The following is a 16,606-nucleotide window of genomic DNA, read 5'->3' on the forward strand; positions in this document are numbered from 1 at the left end:
AAAACAATCAGTAATGTGTAAGTATATAGTCCTGCCATTGCTTTTGGGCCTTCCAGGTCATCAATGGTACTGGATGCCTAAAATGAATGGTATGTATTTAGATGAGAAAAATAGAACACATAACTTAGATATATGCACACCATCTTTAGAGGGTAAGATTTGTAATATACAATCAGCAGCATATGAACCATGTTTATTGCAGCAAGGAATTAATGTTTGTCAATGGACTATATTACCTCTTGCTTATAGAATGATGATTGAGATTGCTCCACAGCAGGTATGTTTGGTAACTGACCAAGTGGCTGTTCCAGGAATGAAAGTTCCTTTTGTAGGATGTTTAGCAAATATATCATCCCTAATTTGGGAGAATCAAACATATATATTGTTTGAAGAACAACATGAGAAAGTAATTAAGTTTTGGAGGCCACAAGATACTCACATACCTACTTGGGATTTTAATCTAAACAAATTGAAATCTTTGCTTAATGAATCAGAACATATTCAGGCACATATAAAATTATTAAATACTAGTATTAAGGAACATCAAGTGACCACGACAATCATTGCTGGAAAACTGATCAAAATTGGATCTGACATTCAAGATGCAACTTCGCATCATTGGTGGGATGCATTTACTGGCCTCTCACCCTCTGCCTCAAAGCTGTTTGAAGTTTTAATACACCCTATCTTAGTTATATGTATTTTGATGTTGGTAATCAACATCTGGAACTGTGTGGTTTTTTACAAAATATGTTGTAAAGGGCCAAAGTCAGTTATGACATCGTACGTCACATGATGGAAACAATTAAGGACCGATTGTGGTCTGTGACGCGCATGTTGTATGGTGTGTATGATGTAAAGAAGAATAATTGTCTTCTATCTTGTGCTACAGCAAGCCATAACTTTCTTATGCAGGATGGGTTATTAAAGTTCAAACCTACAAGAGGCAAAAGCTGTTAAAACTAGTTTAAACCAACAGTACAGTATGATGCGTGGTCGCAAGATGTTTGCTCGAGGCGACACTAGTTAGTTAATAGTTCGTTAACTAAAAGTTAGATATATAAGATTGGCTAGTTAGTTAATAGTTCGTTAGCTAAAAGTTAGGTATATAAGGTAGGGGATTTCTACGGGAAATTTGGAATTCATCTTGGACGCAGCAGACGTGCTACGTGAGTCCCGGTATTTCCCCGTGCTGATTGCTGGAATTCCCCAATCAAGGACAAAGCTTTGGGTGATGCTACAATATCCGGTGATGTATTGATGCTTTTAACTGAAAACTTATACCAATAATCTCTAGACTGTTAGAATTATATTATATGATGTTTTAGCTTGATACTTGTATAATAAACTAAGGAGTATTGAGTTAATTCATGTCTTGACTCTCTTTAAATTGAGTGCCTGTTCAGTGAAACAGTGAGCGTTGTATGTAGTGACTTAGGGCCTTATTCGAGTTCACTCTTTCAGACAAAATCCTTCTTAGATGGACAAAACCATGTGCACTGCAGGGGGGCAGATGTAACTTGTGCAGATCTAATTAGATTTGGGTGGGGTTTTACTTCAAAGTGAGATCTATATTGCAGTGTTAAAATAAAGCAGCCAGTATTTACCCTGCAAAGAATCACCAAAAAATCAGCAAATCTATTTCTATCTGCACATGTTACATCTGCCCCCCTGCAGTGCACATGGTTTTGTCGGTCTAAGAAAGATTTTGTCAGAAAGAGTGAACTCGAATAAGGCCCTTAGTGTCACAATTCTATTCTGTTGAGGCAAGACACCCCCCATGGTGCACCCTCTAATAAAATGGGCTGCACACGCCTATGCTGTCACGCTCTGCACAGAATGATTCATTGTTTATGAGCAATGACACATTAAATAGTTGGATGCATTGCCAAAAACACGGCTTTGCAGAAGAATAAAAAGGCAGCTTGTGATTTCTGAGTGCACACTGCAGAGAGCCGAACCAACTCACAAAGAACAAGCAACAGAGAAACAGAAAGAGAGGAATTGACGCCCCAAACATTTGGAAGAAAGAAGAATTGCAGCAGAGACATGAACACTGCAGGAAAAGTAGGCTTTATATACAAACTAGATTTTAATGACCTTTGTTTCTTTTACAGTGAAGCTGTTGTATTGTTACATATTGTAAAAACCAAATGTGCCTTGTACTAATGTTAATGTATATCTTTGTATGCTACATTCTGCTTTCTATTATCGCTGATGCTGCCATTATCTTCAAAGAATCATCTTTAATCAGTGATGTTTATTGGACTTTTTCCGCAAAAAAAAACTCTGTACAGATGCTGAAAATAGTATTGTGTAAGGAATTGTCTGATTGCCAGACAGTAGTAGTCAACTCAGATTCATTTATTATTGGCTACAAGAGCTGTTTGTACTGTAGCTGAATCTTGCCATAGTTTTGCCTCATAAAGGGCCTTATTCTGATCGGTGCGGATTTCTCCGCATGCGGTCGTCCCGCCGATGGTGATCGTCTGCGCATGTGCAGAGGTCACTCTGCGCATGTGCAGGCGATTTCGCCGCACGTATTCTTGAGACGCCGCACAGGGGGCGTAGAGGGGCGTGAGGGGCTACTTAGCCTCATTACCCTATGCATACGCCCCGCGTTTCATGGGCGTTCCCATGCAAACGCGGGGCGTATGCATGGTAATGAGGCCGTGACGCGTGTGTAGGGGGCGGGCATCTGACATCGCCGGATGTCAGCTGCCCGCCCCCATACATGATTTCACACGGACAAGTGTCCGTGTGGTCTTGTTCGGCGACCATCGAATGCAGGGGCTGCTCCCAAGACGGAGGAGGCGTATCCCTGTCCAATTTCATGCGGATCGCCACATATCCGCGTACGGACGGAGGTGGCGATCCGTATGGAAGGCGAGGATTCGCCTGCACGGTCGTGGCCGCATATTCTAATCGGGCCGCACCGATCAGAATAAGGCCCAGAGTGTGCAATTCTCTTCTTGACAAAGATTATTTGGGTTGGTTTAGTTTACTGTTCCGATATGTTGTAGTAGTATGTTTTAGCTTTGCATATCTAACTGCAACAAAACAAAGATGCATAATAAGGAAAAAGTATTTTTTTTTATCAAATTATATTTTCAGCCTGACATTATTGTAATAATAATGCTAATAAGAATTATAACTAATCCCATATACTGTATAAGGGCAGCTCACTTATATAATCTAACTAACTGTTCTGTTAGTGTTAATAATATGGAACATTATCTAAAGCAGTGGTTGATTTTTCAGGTTATTAAATGCAGGGCAGCAGTGGCCTGGGAACCCCATAAGCCCCTCTCCATTGAGGAAATTGAAGTAGCTCCTCCAAAATCTCATGAAGTTAGAATCAAGGTACTGTTACATTTACTAGCGATATAAATGTCTTACTAAGAAAGTGCTGATGTACTGTACAGTATGCATACAGTAAGTATATCCTATGTACATTCTGTAGCAATGCTAATTAGGTTGTCTTTTGTGCTATATGTTTTAAAGAACAGAAAATGTACAAATATAAAATCTTTATCGAAAAGCATTAACTAAAATTGGCACTGTCATTTGAAAATTGGGTTTGTCATGTTCTTCGCCAAATGTCAGCACATTTAATTCAACACTACTATCTTCTACAGTCATGTCTAATGTACTCAATGTTCATTATACAGTATAATAGTTATATAAGATTATAGTTTAGGACTAAAGTTTAGACCAGAGGTTCCCAAACTTTCTGGAATCACGGCACCCAAGTTTTTTTGTGGCACCCCTAGAATAAAAGTTTTTTATTGATAAATAAAATGGTAAAAAACAAGTAAATTGTCCCTACCTGACCTTCTAAGGGTCAGGTATGTGGTGATATACACTTTTTGTTCTGATTGTCCACCTGTCTGGTTGGTAGCCATTAGCACTGGTTTTGCCTATCACTTTGGCCATAAGTAATTTGATTTGGTCCTGGACCACCGACCTGAGGCACCTCTGCAAGATCATTGCAGCACCTCAGGGTGCCTCGGCATACAGTTTTGGAACCACTAGTTTATGGTACAGAACAATCCTTTTGTTGGTTCTTTTCATTTTTAAGTAAAACACTGATTTTTACAAATCACTCTAAACATGAGTAATCAACTAAGGGCCATATTTAGCTTTGTTAGCAAAGGAAACAAGCACACATATAGGCAAACCCATGTTGCAGTGCTAGTTGGGCTGATGTAACATGTAGCAAGGCAAAAGAGAAAGAAGTATCAGTCGCACAGGTGGAGTGTATGGTTTATATTTAGCAAACAGGAACCCTCATATACAGTAGATATTTTCACCTTATCTTGTAGGTGAAGTTTTGCGAGGGTTGTCGCCAGGGGCGGATTTAGGGATGAGGGCGCCCCTAGGCACAACAATAATGTTCGCACCCCATCCCCCTCTAATTGTATTATTTTTATTGATTAACAAAGCCCTCATTTGATAATAGCCAATATAATGGATTTATAAAAAAAAGCAGCTAACTGTGACATGTTCTTTTATTATGAATACATATTTACTAAGTAGGACAGTTTACAGGGGCAGTATCTGCATGTCCTGTCAATTTACACTCTATTTAAGATGGATATAAGTGGATATTTTGCAGTTATTGGTACATTTTGGGCTGGCAGTACTATCACACGCATCCAAGTGCCGCCCCCAAACATGTGCCACCCCTAGGCACGTGCCCCATGTGCCTAATGGGCAATTCTGCTCTGGTTGTCGCAAATATAACCATTGAAGTGGTTATATTGGGACTAATTCTTAGCACTGTCCCTTGTGTCACCCTAACCATTGGGAATTGATGGTGCACCAGTGGGAATATAATATATTCACAAGACCCTTAGAGGTTACTGAGGCATAATTACATTATACATACTATATACTGTAACTAACCTACATAGAGTTACCAGAGTAATGCTCCCATTGAGGGTTAATTAAAGAAACCATTGTTATCAGGGGAAGACAAAACAGTGGGGCCCCTCTGTGTGAGGATTAAATATCGTTTTTAACTCACAGGGGGAAATTTACTAAGAATACGAATACGATATACCGTATTCGTATTCTTAATACGAATTAATACGACTGCTTACAGCTGTTTCAGCAGTATGCAAATTTGTGTTCCGGAGAGTATTTTACAAAGCAGCGAAATACGACTGCTTTGTAAACCTCTGATGTCGTATTGATTCGTATTAGTGGCCATATATACGGCCGCTAATACGAATTCATATAGGCAGTTTGCATGGATCAGTCAGATCCGTGCAGGCTGCAGTGTGTTAAAAAAAATAGGAAAATAAATAAATTTAAAAAATGGCGTGAGGTCCTCCCCCACGGCCGTAACCAGCACCAGGCTGAAAGAGCTGGGGCTGGTAATAAAAAAACAGGAAACCCGGCAAATAGGGGTTCCCCAATTTTTGAAAACCAGCCCCAGGCCCAACCAGCCAGCAGGGTAATGTCATAGCCAGGGGACACTTAATATATAAGGTCCCGCGGCCAAAACATTCACCCTACCGACCAGTCAGCCTGGCCAGGGGCCCTGGGGGAGTGGGGACCCCCCAATAAAGGGGTCCCCCCTCTCCAGGACTTACCTGACCAGGCTGAAGCCTGGTGCTGTCCCCGGTGACTCTGGGCTGTGGTCACCGGGCTGATGAACTGGTGTAAAAAAAAAGAATAAACTACTGTTTAATACTGTGGAACTATGAGTCCCAGCAAGCCTCCCCCGCATGCTGGGACTTGGAGAACCACGAGTCCCAGCATGCGGGGCATTAAAGGGCCCGCTGGCACACAGTATTAAAAATAGTCAAATAAACACACACACTGACAAATGAAAAATAAAACGTTAATACATCCAAAGCCCTTTCATACTGATACTTACCTATCTTGAGCCCGTAGGTAGGTCACTGGGTCTGGGGCTGCAGAGTCCTGGGTCTGGGGCCTTGGTTCCTGGGCTTGGGGTTCCAGGGCTGCAGGGTCCGGGGCCTTGGTTCCTGGATCCGGTCTCCAGGGCTGCAGAGTCCGGGGGACCATATTCCTGGGTAACTCCCTGCATTTTCTGGTGTGAAAGGCGTATTATTTCAAATAGCCAGGACCTGCAGTTCTCTGAATACAGCCGGGAAGCCTCCCGCTCTCTACACTGCTGCCAATGGCTGTCACTTCTGCCTGGCATTTACCGCAAGCATGTATTCCCCCTTGGCAATGAGTATGTAATCCCGCATGGCAATGAGCATGGAACCCCTGGCAATAAGCATGGAACCCTTGTAAATGAGCATGTAGGTAAGCAGCATTTATGTAGCATAATTTTTAATAGGCATTACGGTGTTTTGCACAATGTCCCTGTTTATGAAAAATGCTGTGAATTCTGGCTTCATCTGTGTGGCATTATATGATTTTTTTCTCAATCCGTGTGGGACACATGTAGGCATCCCAGGGACTTGGCAAAAAAACAGCAGGTCGCGAACCCAGAACAAACTGAGTAGAGCTGCAGAAAGCTCTGTTTGCTTTCTGTGGCTCCACCTCCCAAATAGCACTATTGGCAGCCTAGTGGCCTAGTGACTCCTGATTGGCCACTAGGCACCGGCGGGTGTCCAACAGCGCTATTCGGGGGTGGAGCCGCAGAAAGTAAACAAAGCTATCTGTGGCTTTTAGTTCGTGAAGGGATTCGGTTTTGAGCAGTTTGTTTTTTGCCAAGTCCCCGGGATGCCTACATGGACCCACGAGGATGTGATCTATGTTGGAGGACCCTAGTGAGTATGGTTTCCTTCCACAGGTACTCATATGGATTACTACAGGACCAGTGGACAGATAGATACCTACCTACCTACCTGTCAAGGTAGGTAAGTATATGTATGTATGTATGGGCTGTGTATGTAATAAAGTTTTACTTTTATTGTGTGTGGGTTTGTATCTTTGGTACTTATGTAGTATCTGGGCTGCCGATTTTTTGATTGTATGCCTTAAGTTAAGGCATACAATCAGATGCGATGCGATGCGATGCGATGCGATGACCCGATTTTTCCATAGGATTCAATGTTAAAATGGACTGAGTCCATTTTAACATGGAATTCAATGGGAAAAAGGGGTCCTTTTCATACCCCTACTATCCAAGTGGGCATGGAGTTGGATATAAACCTGTGGCGAGCGTAGCGAGCCACCGAGCCCGAAGCGTGGCGAGCGAAGCGAGCCCCGCGAGGGGACGGTATTCTGTGTCCCCTCGCGGGGCTCGCTACGCTCGCCACGCTTCGGGCTCGGTGGCTCGCTACGCTCGCCACAGGTTTATATCCAACTCCATGCCCACTTGGATAGTAGGGGTATGAAAAGGACCCCTTTTTCCCATTGAATTCCATGTTAAAATGGACTCAGTCCATTTTAACATTGAATCCTATGGAAAAATCGGGTCCATCGCATCGCATCGCATCGCATCGCATCGCATGCGATTTGGTCGGGTGCGATGCGATGCGATGGACCCGATTTCAAAATCGGCAGCCCAGTTACTACATAAGTACCGTATCTTTAGTTCACTATTTGTACCGTTGTGGAACTACAAGTTCCAGCGGGCCCTTTAATGCCCCACATGCTGGGACTTGTGGTGCTCCAAGTCCCTGCATGCGGTGCAGGCTTGCTGGGACTCATGCACAACAATACACAATAGATTAATATGTTTTTACAACACCATCAGTCTGGTGCCCACCACCCAGGTGCACCGGGGACAGCCCATGCTTCAGCCTGGGCATGTAAATTCTGAAGGGGGGGACACCTGCATTGGGGGGTCCCCACTTCCCCAGGATCCCTGCCCAGGCTGAATGGTCAGGGGGTAAATGCTTTAGCCGGGGGGACTTGTATAAAATGTCTCCCCCAGGCTGTGACATTACTCTGCTGGCTGGTTGGGCCTGATGCTGGTTCACTAAATATGGGGGACCCCTACTAATTTTGTCCCCCATATATTTTGAACCAGGAACGGCCCTTGGGCCTGGTGCTGGTTTTAAAAAATACAGGGAACCCCAACTTGGTTTGTTCCCTGATTTTATTAAACAAGGACCGGCTGTATTTGTATTTTGCGGCTGTATATTCGGCCACTAAATACACACCAGAATACGACTTGCTACGCCATCGGCAGACTATGAATCTGTAAATATGGCAGATTATTAAATATGCCCTATTTACGATTCGTATGTTAGACAAAATACGACCAATGCCGTATTCTGTCGTATTAAGAATACGAATACGACTGAGTCGTATTCGTATTCTTAGTAAATTTCCATTGGCCGCCTAGCGGCCAATCAGGAACCAATCATTCTGAGGAGAGGCGCCGAGTATGAAATATCTCTGCATCTCTCCTCAGTGTGATGCGGACAGTGCGGGGACCGGCGACAGCTTGAAGATTACCTGGACTACGTCGGACCAAGACAAGACCTTCAGCACAGGACCAGGTGAGTAGGATTTCCTTCCACAGCTCCAACATGGATTTCTTCGGACCCGGACACCGCCATGGACCTGGAGGACGACACGGACCGCCGACATGGACCTGGAGGACGACACAGGACACCGGACACCAGGTCAGAGGGCTACCTATGGGATCAAGATAGGTAAGTATCAGTATGTGTGTAATGGATGTATTAAACTTTTATTTTCATTGTGTCAGTGTGTGTTTATTGTACTATTTTTATTACTGTGGAACTACAAGTGCCAGCGGGCCATTTAATGCCCCGCAGGCTGGGACTTGTGGTTCTCCAAGTCCCAGCTTGCGGGGGAGGCTTGCTGGGACTCATAGTTCCACAGTTTTAAACAATAGGTTTTCATCTATTCTTTTACACAGAATCAACCCGGTGGCCACCGCACAGGGCCACCAGGGACATCACAAGGCTTCAGCCTCCCCACTCCCCCAGGGCCCCTGGCCAGGCTGACTGGTCGGTAGGGTTAATGTCTTGGCCGCGGGACCTTATATAATAAGTGTCCCCCGGCTGTGACATTACCCTGCTGGCTGGTTTGGCCTGGGGCTGGTTCTTAAAATACGGGGGACCCCTACTCATTTTGTCCCCCGTATTTTGGGAACCAGTCCCGGAGCTGGAGCCTGGGGCTTGTTGTTAAAAATCAGGGAACCCCTATTTGTCGGGTTCCCTGATTTTTTATTACTGGCCCCGGCTCTTTCAGCCTGGTGCTGGTTACAGCTGTTGGGGGACCCCACGCTGTTTTTATTTAATTATTTATTTATTTTTCTATTTCTTTTACACTAAAGCCTGCACAGAACGGACTGATCCGTGCAGGCTTAAGCCAAATTCGACAGGACAATCAAGGTGTATTTTCCTGTCGTATTTTCGTGCCTGTTTTACACCAATTAGCAGCCGTATTATCAATACTGCTGCTTAGTAAATCAGGAACCACCATTCTTTTGAATGGTGATTTCTGTCGTATTCTATCGATGGTGTAGACATTCGTATTTGTAAATACAAATACGAATGTCCCATCATTAGGAATACGAATTGCTGTATTTTTGGGATAGTAAATCCCGAAAATACAAATGTGTAAAAAATAGGTGTATTTCTGCCTACAAATACACCTATTTTTTACGAATCCATATTAGTAAATTCCCCCTATGTGTCCAGCTACAATTATGGAGGTGATAGCCCACATAATTCTCTGCTGGCCATTTTTTCCTTAGTGCGGAGTAATATTGTCTTGTGATCATGAGACAACAGCTACCAATGGGCTACATCTTTGAAAAAGTGTACCTGTATTTTATTGTTATGTATTCTTTGCAGATTCTAGCTTCTGGTGTGTGCGGGACAGATAGCAGTGCACTGAGCACCGTACTACATACCAAGTTCCCGGTTATATTGGGTCATGAAGCTGTTGGAGTTGTTGAAAGTGTGGGTCAGGGAGTGACTCGGGTTAGAAAAGGTGAGCCTAATGTAGTGATAGCTGCTGTACTCAAACTAAATGTGTAGAGGCATATATTATGGCAGTGGTTCTGAAAAGTGGTCCTCAGGATCCCACACAGGTCATGTTTTCTAGGGGACTCGGCAAGTGCACTGTGTTTCACCAACTGTCACGTTTTACAAATCCACAGGTGACCTGGAACACATGAAATGTGCAGGGTCCTGAGGACCGAGTTTGAGAACTTGTATATTACGGTGATTACATAATCAAAAAGGACACAGTAATTTAAGGCAACCAGTCATTTAAGTGGTATTTAAGGCAACCTGTCATATCAACCTGTCATTCAAAAAAGACATCATACTGTATGTTATCCACATCTAATAAGATGTAAAGCATCTGCTTGATCTTCATGTTCCGTGTACATAGATATGCTAAGCCAATTTCTTTTTAAATCCTTAGGTGACAAAGTCATCCCACTTTTTGTTCCCCAATGTGGAGTGTGCAGAGGCTGCAAAGGCCCAAACAGCAATCTCTGTGAGAAAAATGAGTATGTTCTTTTTTTTATTTGTTTGTTTAAAGTATAACACCCCATACCACACTAGCCAACCCTAAGACAACATGGCCATATTGTGAGTAAACACTGAACGATATTTTCCCACAGCACGGGCTGCAGTCACCCTGTGTTTATGGGGCATTACTACCGGAATAAGTTTTGATTGCCTTCATATTCCAAGACAACTGCTCATATATAAGCGGCAATCCTGATAAAGGCTAACAGCTACACTTCCACCACTAACAATTCTCGTGGAAGCTTACTTATTGGTACAGCATTGTTATTTGTTTCCCATGTGCACGGTGAAAGTCAGAGAAGGTGGAAGGATCCAAATGGATCAATTTTTGCATTCCGCCTGTCAGAATAGGCTAGCTCCAGTTGAAGATGGCGTTAAGTAACTCCAGGGCCGGTGCTAGGTTGCTTAGCACCCTAGGCAAAAGGTCCAACCACTCCCATCTCCTCCACCACCCCCCCACCGCCCCCTCTGGGAGAAAGTGTGGGGAGGAGAGAGATAGGTGAAAGAGAGCAGAGGGAAGAGAGAGGGGGGTAGAGAAATGGAGAAGGGAGCTGAAAAATAGAGCAGGAGGGAGAGAGAGGGATGGGAGCAGAGGAGGTGGGTAGAGGAAGCAGAGGAGCAGAAGTAAAGGAAAGTGGGAGCAGGGAAGAGGAGAAGGAGGAGGAGAGCGGAGCTGGAGGATATGTAGAGGGGGAGAGGAGAAGGAGGAGCTGAGGGGGGGAGGTGAAAGAGGAATGGAGGAGGAAGGTAAGCAATGGAGTGGGAGAGCAGAGCAGAGGAGGGGAGGGAGAGCAGAGGAGGGGGTGAGGCAAGGGGAGAGGGGGGAGAAGAAGGAGGCTTGGGCAGAGGAGATGGAAAGGGGAGAGGAGGGAGAGCAGGCATTTGAAAAATGTGTGAAAGCAGGCATCCCGTCCCGGCTCACTTACCTACTCCCTGGGATGAATAGCTGATACCATATTTGGGCAGCTGAGCTGATTTTTTCCTGCTGCTGCAGCTCGGTACCACCCTCCAGTGGCCCTGAGTAACTCACCTGGTAAAACTCTGCACATAAGTCTACAAAATATAAGATTCTCACAATGCTAACTGGATTATCATTTTTTAAAAATACTTTAATACGGAGCATTTTATAAATTGTATCTGTGTTAAATCACATTAAAGCAAATACGTGCCCATGAATATTGTTATCCCCTGGCAGCTACAGACCATCAGGTAGCATGTACTGTGCTCAAATCATGTTGGAGAAGCTCGCAAATTAATCTCACATAACATCCTTCCACGTAACATAATGATAATCAATATTGTTCCCTAAATCAAGCTCCCCAAATATGCTATTTGCTGATTATGTTTGCAGTGCCATAAAAGGGCAGTTCTACATCTTGCCCCCACCCCCTCCCCGAAACCATTACCACCCTTCACCCTACAGTGAGTGTGCATTCACAAATGAGGAGTCCTGGAGTAGGGAGCTGCACTTTGGATGCACACAACACATTTCCTCTGTAGAAACCCTGCAAGCTGAAGAGAGGTGCTGCCAAAGCCATACACCCTGGGCAGTGGCACACCCTAGGTAGGGCCCAGTGATTAGTTGAAAATCCTTTTTCAGATCACTCACTAATGATTTCCCAGTGTGCAGTCTGTGCATAACCAGTGTAATAGAAACAGGCTGATCGGGGCCAGAGTTGACGTCACACCGCATTCCTGAAAATGGGTGCGTTACCACCCCAAACGCTGGCTTCCTGTCAATCAACTTGCGAATGGTTTGCGATTAAACAAAACAATGGATTTTATTGAAAGGCCTCACGCTATGATCTGTACACATGCGCAGTTGTTCGGTAATCGTTCAAGCTGCAAATTCAGATATGAATAACCCCCATTGTTACACACCAGTTCTCAAACATAAGGCATCCAACACAGTTTTCATCCAACTTGTATTGATTTGTATTGAACTTTTCAATGATCTCTTAAAACATCTTACCTAACAGCATAGGAGGAAGATCAGGGCTGATGGAAGACAACACAAGCAGGTTTACTTGTAAAGGAAAACTGATTCACCACTTTATGAGCACCAGCACCTTTACTGAATACACTGTTGTGTCTGATATCTGTGTTGTCAAAGTGGATGATTGTGCTCCAAATGAAGTTTGCCTGATTGGCTGTGGATTTGCTACTGGATACGGCGCCGCATTAAATAGTGCTAAGGTAATAAACTAATACTGTAAAACAAGCAATGTATAGTTATTAATACGCAGATAGTAACAGATGTTTTATCTATTTACAGAGTGTTTTGAAAGTGTTTTTAATTTAATCTGGTTAAAAAGACTAACTACTGTATTACTATTGCTTACTATTACTATATTACTATTTCTCTTCTCCTTTTGTTCTTTTTACCATTGCAAGAAGTTTGTCATACTATTTAATATGCCAAATATATATGTCCCCATTTAACCATCCTTATGGCGGTATCAGATCCCTGGGTCGTTAATGTCTAAGTCGACACCTAAGAATGGTTGACATACCTTAGATCGACAATGACAGAAGGTCAACACCAGCTTAAGGTCGACATGGACATAGTGGACACACAAAAGGTCGACACAAGTATTTCATGTTTTTGTTTAGAGCGACTTGGTTCATACTTTACTATCCAAGTTGGCATAGAACGAGAATATAATAGTGCACCCCAAGCATGGCGAGTGTAGCGAGCCATGGTACAAACGGTACACTTAAACACTTATACAGTGTCCATGTTGGCATGTACCAAAAAGGGAAAAACTTGTGAACCTTTTGAATGTAGACTATGTCCATACCAACCTACTGTCAATATTGACCATTTTTAGGTGTCGACCATTAATGGTTGACCTAGTGACTGTCCACCTAGACATTTCTGACCTCCTATACCATAACCCTTATGTCTGGACATAATCTAGAACAGCTCCAAGTGATATCCTAATTGTAGAAAAAACACATTGGGCCAAAAAGTTAATGTATCACATTTACTGATAAGATGCGTCAAGCAAGTATGCCATAAGATATACCTTCTTCATAGAACTCTACAGAACACTACTTTGTGTCATCTTATCATGACTTGTGATACCTTATATTGAGATGTTTTGTATTACACCAAACCACGCAAATGTCCAGCTAAAGGGATAATTAAATGAGTACACATCTGTATATGAAGAATATTTCTGGGTTTTAATTAATAATATCTACTGTACTTTATGCATATGAATTAGCAATTACATGCCGCGAGGCACCTGAGTGCCATTCCCAAGGTCTCTTATCATTATATGCAAATTTTCCAAAAAAATTTCAAAATCCAAAAACCAAGCATAAGCATATTGGAGACCAATATGCTAATGCTTGGTTTTTGGATTTTGAAATTTTTTGGAAAATTTGCATATAATGATAAGAGACCTTGGGAATGGCACTCAGGTCTAACTATGAAATATATATGTCACAAAATGGCATTGCTCTGTGCTCCCCAGCGGTGCTCTAACTCACCTGCGCACTCAGGGGTACAGCCTGTCAACTCTTTATGTCTTGCACTGTCTGCCCCTGCGCTGAGCACTTCTTGCTGGCGCTCTTTGGTCCAGCATCCATTGTCAGTCTCCCCCGCAGTCCCCATGGCAGCAGTCCCACCAAAATTGGCCATGGACTGCACCATGACACTTTTGGTCAGGAGACCATGCTGAGACCAATCATGGACCACTAATCAGTCATGTGGACAGCATCTCTAAACAGAAGCAAGCCAGGGATATAAATCCCAAGAGCCCAAACTGTTTAATTGCCAGTGCTTTGCTGTCTGTTGTCTCTAACCTAGTGAGATCCTGACCTCTCCTGTTAGTATTCAAGACAAAGAGCAGTTTCCATCTTGAACACTCCCTGGCTTCCTGAGCTATAGTATTCTGAGGGACTGCTTCCATTGCTCACTGCACCCAGCTTCACTGGCTAATCCTACCCAGAAATCCAGGAGGATTGCAATTGCTTCATCTCTGCAGCATTCCAGCTCCATCGGTAACGCTAGCCTCTGCAGACCTGAAGAACTGCTCCATGCATTATCATCTACTATGCTGGTAATATCCATCCCTGTGATTTAGAAAACCTGTTATTGCAAAATCCTTGCAACATGTCAATCACTCTACAACCCTTGATGTTCTTCATTCAGTTAGCTATTGCGCTGGTATCCTTCAACCAGTGTTTCAGTTGCCTTGGAGCTGGTACTACTACCACAACACCCTCCCCATTTATTCAGAGCCATCTGGTTACATTAATGCATGAGTGGACCACAAATCAAGACAGCCATATCCCATCCATAGATATCAAGCCAGGAACCGGCATCTTCACCTAGACCGGATTTACAAACAAACCCAGCTGTGACAGCCTTGTGTCATATACACACAGTCTAAATGTAATTTATAAATATGAAACAAAGTGTGTGTACAGCAGTGGTGGCTCTAACCCATGCAGAGAAGAGGGGCTGCCGCGATGCGGGCCCCCCTCCGCTGCCACTGCTGTGCTCTCCACTGCCAGTCCCCTGCACGGGGCCAGCGCATGCACAGTAACTTCATACACACTGCGCATGCGCTGGCCAGAGCCTCCATGGGCAGCAGGCCCCGGATGCTTAACCAGGTTCCAGAGTCCAGCACATGTTCAATACTGCGCATGTGCAGAACCCATTTTGGGGGCTGCCCCGCATTTGCGCACTGAGAGGCATCCCAGAGGGAGGGAACGCCTCCCAATGGGACTGCCTTGAGTGACTGGCAGGTCGGACTTCCAATTGGAAGTCATTGCCAGTGACTTTGAAGCCAGAGCAGTCTCATAGACAGCATCTGGCTTCATAGGCAGAGAACAGTGGTGGATTTTACCTGAGGGGGTGCTGCATTCCTGTAGCCCGCAGGTAAAAAACGCCATCGGTGTACATTGAACTATCAGAAGCAAAGCTGTCACTATCTCCGTCAAAAGGTATTGATTTTGGATATCAGATTTTCGCATATGGGAGACTCAACTTGTGAGTCATTTACACAGTCTTTGGGTAAATTATTGCTACAAGCTAACTTTGTCTTTCCAGCCACTGAGAATTAAAACATATTTGAAATAATTCAAGTAATGAATGTACAATTGCAGGATTACCTTTTATTTATAATAACTACAAAATGACATACTACAGGGAAGAATACAGCAAAATACAATTAATGCAGAGCGTGGAGTTCTTGCTGCATTTACCATGTGGCCGGTGCTGACTGTACTGCCGGTAAAATGCTATTGTTACCTTGTGTGTTTCAGCTCTAAGAACAAGTACAGAAAACATACAGATAAATTATTATTAGCAATATTACACATACCCATACTTGGTGGTAAACTGTCACTCTGCATCATGTAAATATACAGTTTATGCAGGGGCTACTGACATGGCTGGAAGGAACACAGCAACAGTGTTAATTAGTGTTAATTAGGAACACAGCAACAGTGTTAATTAGTGTTAATTAGGAACACAGCCACAGTGTTAATGTGTGTACACTACATTAGACTGGGGTGTAAAGGGCCCACTAGCGGAATGTAGTGGTAGGGGCCCATGTGTGGGGGTGTGGCCAGCTGCCATGGAGGTTTGGCTAACCATTAGAGAGTGCATGGACTGGACCCCTTGTTAAATCAGTGGCGGATTCAGGGGGGGGGCACCCGGGCACGTGCCCCCCCTGTCATTTATTTTGTAGCTGAGGACCAGGGCTTTCCAACGAGCCCAGCCCCATGTCTCTAGCCCCCCGGGAACCGGAGATATCGCCTGGCAAACCTGTAACGTTTTTTCCCCATAGGATAATATGGGACCCGTCAATTCCGACCCCCACCCAGTTCCGACGACTGCCAGTTCCCACCCTGGTATCACAGAAGCTTGTGGTTGATTTCATTCAATTCCAAATCGCTGGGCCTTCAATATGATATCAGGCTGGTCCAAATCGGTCAATCGGTTCCAGAGATATTGCATATAAACCGATTTTTTTATTTTTGAAATGTAATTTCATGGCTGTTCATGTTCTTTGAGGGCAGATTACTCTGGAACCAAGCGTTCCAGAGGTCTAGTTCTGGGAGGCAATTGACTCATCTGCCGCTGGACTCAAGCTCCCAAGGGTGCACCTCTCTACCCCTGCTCGATATTGCTT

The 16,606-nt window shown here is 44.0% G+C and overlaps 1 protein-coding gene across 1 annotated transcript in view; it reads left to right on the top strand.

Moving 5' to 3' along the window:
- The first annotated feature begins 1,779 nt into the window (after positions 1-1,779).
- The window catches only part of LOC146065583 (NADP-dependent alcohol dehydrogenase-like), a 57,025-nt gene continuing 42,198 nt past the window's right edge, over positions 1,780-16,606 (top strand). Inside the window, exons 1-5 of the mRNA XM_083179054.1 lie at positions 1,780-2,067; positions 3,262-3,363; positions 9,768-9,906; positions 10,345-10,432; positions 12,434-12,650. Coding sequence (XP_083035180.1) covers positions 2,050-2,067; positions 3,262-3,363; positions 9,768-9,906; positions 10,345-10,432; positions 12,434-12,650 — 564 coding nt within the window. The 5' untranslated portion in view covers positions 1,780-2,049. The remainder of the gene's footprint in view (positions 2,068-3,261; positions 3,364-9,767; positions 9,907-10,344; positions 10,433-12,433; positions 12,651-16,606) is intronic.

Source organism: Crinia signifera, chromosome 1, assembly GCF_055691185.1.
Source record: "Crinia signifera chromosome 1, ASM5569118v1, whole genome shotgun sequence".
Taxonomy (NCBI): Eukaryota; Metazoa; Chordata; class Amphibia; order Anura; family Myobatrachidae; genus Crinia; species Crinia signifera.